The sequence below is a fragment of the Sipha flava genome, unplaced genomic scaffold (assembly GCF_003268045.1).
Source record: "Sipha flava isolate LNK unplaced genomic scaffold, YSA_version1 17880_pilon_pilon, whole genome shotgun sequence".
NCBI lineage: Eukaryota > Metazoa > Arthropoda > Insecta > Hemiptera > Aphididae > Sipha > Sipha flava.
The window spans coordinates 3,232-7,281 of NW_020272119.1; the positions used below are offsets into that span (position 1 = coordinate 3,232).

General features: G+C 36.0%; 1 protein-coding gene across 1 annotated transcript; it reads left to right on the plus strand.

Annotated features, from left to right (window-relative positions):
* Nucleotides 1–1,446: 1,446 nt before the first annotated feature.
* LOC112680599 lies at nucleotides 1,447–3,738 on the plus strand. Its single transcript, XM_025550751.1, has 2 exons — nucleotides 1,447–1,983; nucleotides 2,126–3,738. Exons 1-2 carry the CDS (start codon nucleotides 1,464–1,466, stop codon nucleotides 3,685–3,687), a joined length of 2,082 nt encoding a protein of 693 aa, XP_025406536.1. The 5' UTR covers nucleotides 1,447–1,463; the 3' UTR covers nucleotides 3,688–3,738.
* Nucleotides 3,739–4,050: the final 312 nt, after the last annotated feature.

Genomic DNA, 4,050 nt, shown 5'->3' on the forward strand with positions numbered 1-4,050 from the left:
GAAGGTCGGATAGTCTAAGATACCTTTCATGAATATCGGGGGAGGTGGTTTGATGTGTATATCTTCATTTGGTTCTTCTGCAACATCTGGTGAACCGGTAACAGCGGTTGAACCGGTATCCATGACTGTCGGTTCATTTTGAGTTAGAAGTTCGTAACGGTTGCGTGTAGTAAAAAGTTTTTTGTTTTGTGAACCTACGAGTGTAGGCGAAGTTTTGGTGGAAGAAGTGTCCGATGAGGAACTTGACAAATTTCTTTTGGATTTGGATGTCTGCGTTTGCCAGCCATCGTTTGCTTGGCTGTTCATATTACTACTTTGAGTACTGCGGCTAGAGTTAATGGAATTACTAGAAATTGCAGGAGTTGATAAGCGAGCAGGCTGTATAGTGCTGTTTACTTTATTGGTATTACAATTAATTGTTTTATTTTGTGCACGATTTGATTTTGGAGTGGTCGGCATATCTTACGTGAGCAAGGTCACGAACCGCTGCGCGACGCACTCGATGCCGCGATAACGCGAACGCGTTATCTAAGACGGCGCGACTGTTAGATAATCGCACTTTTAGTATATGTTAAAATAAAATTACATTTTGTAAAGCACACGAAACGGCGTACTTACAAGTTAAAATTAAACTAATAATTTGGATTGAAATTAATGTTAGCAATTTTTACATATCACTTTGGACATAAACGGTTGCGATGAACAAGAACGAAAACGAGATTTAACGGAGTTAAATAAATACGTGTGCGTCGGGCGCAGCGCGAACCGGGACTATGACCTATAAAAATATAATTTTTAATTTATTAATATAAAATTAGTTTGTTGTTGTATATTAATTTGTATTAATTTTGATTCCCTAGACAATTTACACAGGTAGGGGGGGAAGATGAATCTTTTGTGCAAGCGGAATAGTGATAATCTCTCGAACATTTTACGCATCTGGGCGGAAGTTTACAGAAATTTTTGGTATGCTGGAATCTTTGACAATTTTGGCATTGAGGTATGTTAGAATCAGTTTTACGGTTTTCGATACATATAATGCAGTTTAGTAGACGGTCTACCGAAAATATGTGAAATATTTAGTGACAGTGCGGTAGTCATCGACCGATGTGAGATTTAGTCTCAAGACAGTATTTTTGTTAGCTATGCTAAACTCATCTATTATCATTGATGTTATTGTGTCGCGAAAGTGAATATAGTCTGTGATATCGTAAACATAGAGAGGTGTAATTTTTTTCTCACCTCAATGATTTCATAGCATGGCCATGCCGTTGGCGGCCGCTGTATCCAAGGTCAATTTGTCGTCGGCGGCGTCGTCGGTAAAATAATATGAAATATTATTTGAGCAAGCATCCAGCATGTAAAAGGCCTTAAACAGTGTTACCAATTGTCATGTCCAGTGTTACCAATTAAAATAAATAATTATATTATTTTTTGTTAATTATTGCAGTTTAACATTAGACATGCATCCAATAGGTTGGTTGCCACCTAGTATTACTAATAGTGTTATGCAGTCTAATTTAGAGTACTCTAATAATGTAATCGAAACAAATAAATATAAAGGTAATGGAGGAATTACTCTACCGGGAACAAACTTCGTTGGACCAGGTAACAAACTAGTAGATTCAAATGGAAAAGCAAATTTCAACCGTCTTCCAGACCATTGCGCTGATTGGGTCGCAATGGAACATGATGCAGATTACTATAACGCTAGTATTACGAATCATAATCAAATACACGAAATCGAAAAAATAGATAACAAAGCTATAGATACAGCTTGGAGAGAATGTTTGAAGAATCAACCAATTATTACAACCGCTCTGGTGACGGGTTTGAAAACTAAAAAACATATGGAATTGCTAGCTGAACAGTCAGTGTTCCCATTCGGTTCGAACGAAGCGGTCTATCCTGGTTCGACGTCAAATTCAAGTACTCCAATAACGTGGTTCACAAAAGCGAAGTCAAGACGTAGATTTGAAGTTGGTAAGCATGCCTTTTCGTTATTTAGGAGCCCCACCTCCTTTTAGAAATAATTGGTCGTCATTAAATTCCTCGCAAAAAAGATATGCAATTGAACAACACAACATTGCAAGACGTAGACGTAATTTACCACCTTATGTTTTAGGACAAGAGCCAATAGAGGAGGTGGGAGAAGATAGCAGCAATATATTTCGTGTGCCAGAAAATTGGAATTGGAGGGAAGATCCTGATTTACAAACTCATAATAATATTAAACCAATACAACCGAGAATTATTGATTCAATGAGTATATCATCAACTAGTGGAACACAAGGAGTTAAACGTACAAACGATGCTTCGTCATCAGCCTCTGATACAAAGAAGACCAAACTTCCTGGTACGGGGGATGCGAATGATGGTGACCCAGATACTGGGAATCCTAGCACTCAAAATGCTGTATTGGATCGCCCAATTCCTAACACAACCGGACACATTATGGTATTTAGAAAGAATCATTCACTTATTAGTTATGGGGTGGCAAGCGTTCAGCTTACACTTGATGGATTTGCTTCTGAACGTGTGGGAACAACAGGTTTGATGTACTTACCAGTAGATAAACCTTATTTTTATTTGTCTCCGTCAGAATTCAATAGCATCGTTTCCAACATACGTGGAGTTAGGGTAAAAGAAATTAAAGTTAAAGTTGTTATGAGAAATCCAAGAACCGCTTTTGAAACTAATGCCAGTACATCAACATTGGCTACATTAAATCAGAATAAATTCATACAATATGCTGAAGGCTTAATAAATAAAACTAGAGGATTCAATACCGTTTACAAATTCGAATCAGGAACGAATACTATGAAACCGACAAAAGTCAATACTGTTGATGATTCATTTGTCAAAAAAATAGTATCTGCGATGTACGGAACAGATAAAGATGATTGGCTTAAACCAAATTGGAAAGAAGGTGCGACTTTACCTTGTTCACTTATGAACTTACCTATGCAGTTCCCAGTTTATTATACAATGTATGCTAATAATGCACAACACGATGGTAAATTAGGTTGGCCGATATTCAATCAACACGTAACAAAATGTGATGCCAGTACTATGATTGGTAAAACTGTATTGAATTATAAGTACAAACCAAAAGTCAGTTTTTTAAGTGCACCATGGACTCCTGTGCATAACGGTAGAAATACTACTAAAGGTACAAACGTTACAGATTTTATTGTTGCTAATACGGGTCCTATGGTTATACCTGATGTAACAACAGTCAATGCTCACACTGGTTTAATGCAACGAAAACAAGTAAATTTTGAACTTCTACAGTCGTCCCAGTGGAATCAAATTTTTACCGATAATTTTGATCGTTATTCAGAACCGTTGGAAATGAGTCAATATGTTAAACGATCTTTCGGTGAATCAAACTATGGAACAGTTCAACCATCGTTGCACGTTGGAGTTTGTGCTGTACCTCAATTAACTACAACAAATGTTGATTTAGTACCAGATAAGTTTACTGATATTGAGTGTACGTGGGATATCGAAACGGAGTTGATTTGTGAATACGGATTGCCATATCACTATAGTCATTTCGCATCTCCTCATGTAGAATTAGAAAATGCTTACATGACTATACACGGTATGGACGCACATGATAGTTATTGGGAAGAAATGTCATTGTTCAACAACCAATATGTTGTTCCAGTAATTAAGAAATAGCAATTACAGAAAAATTATTTGTCTGAGTTGGAATTACATTCACAAACAAATGAAAATGATGAACATAGTCCTTTTCAATTGCATATTGATAATAGGAAAATTAATCCTAAGTTTAATAATGTATAACAAAAAAAATTCAATTTAATATTAAATGTATATTTGATATTTATTAAACAATTTTAACAAAAACAATGGATTTATTTTTTTATTATAATCGCGTAAAAAAGGTGCTGATATCCAATTATATAATCTAATTCTACTTTGGAATGCACTCATACCAAAAATGGACAACATATCATTAGTAAGTATAATTATTGGTGGACCTTGTAACGGGGCGTCGCCTTGGTATTTCACATGTACTCT

Bases quoted from the DNA above. Each gene is read 5' to 3' on its own strand.
- LOC112680599 (XM_025550751.1), top strand. From the start codon at position 1,464: ATGCATCCAATAGGTTGGTTGCCACCTAGTATTACTAATAGTGTTATG. The intron at 1,984-2,125 runs GTAAGCATGCCT...CTTATGTTTTAG, and splicing joins AAGACGTAGATTTGAAGTTG to GACAAGAGCCAATAGAGGAG.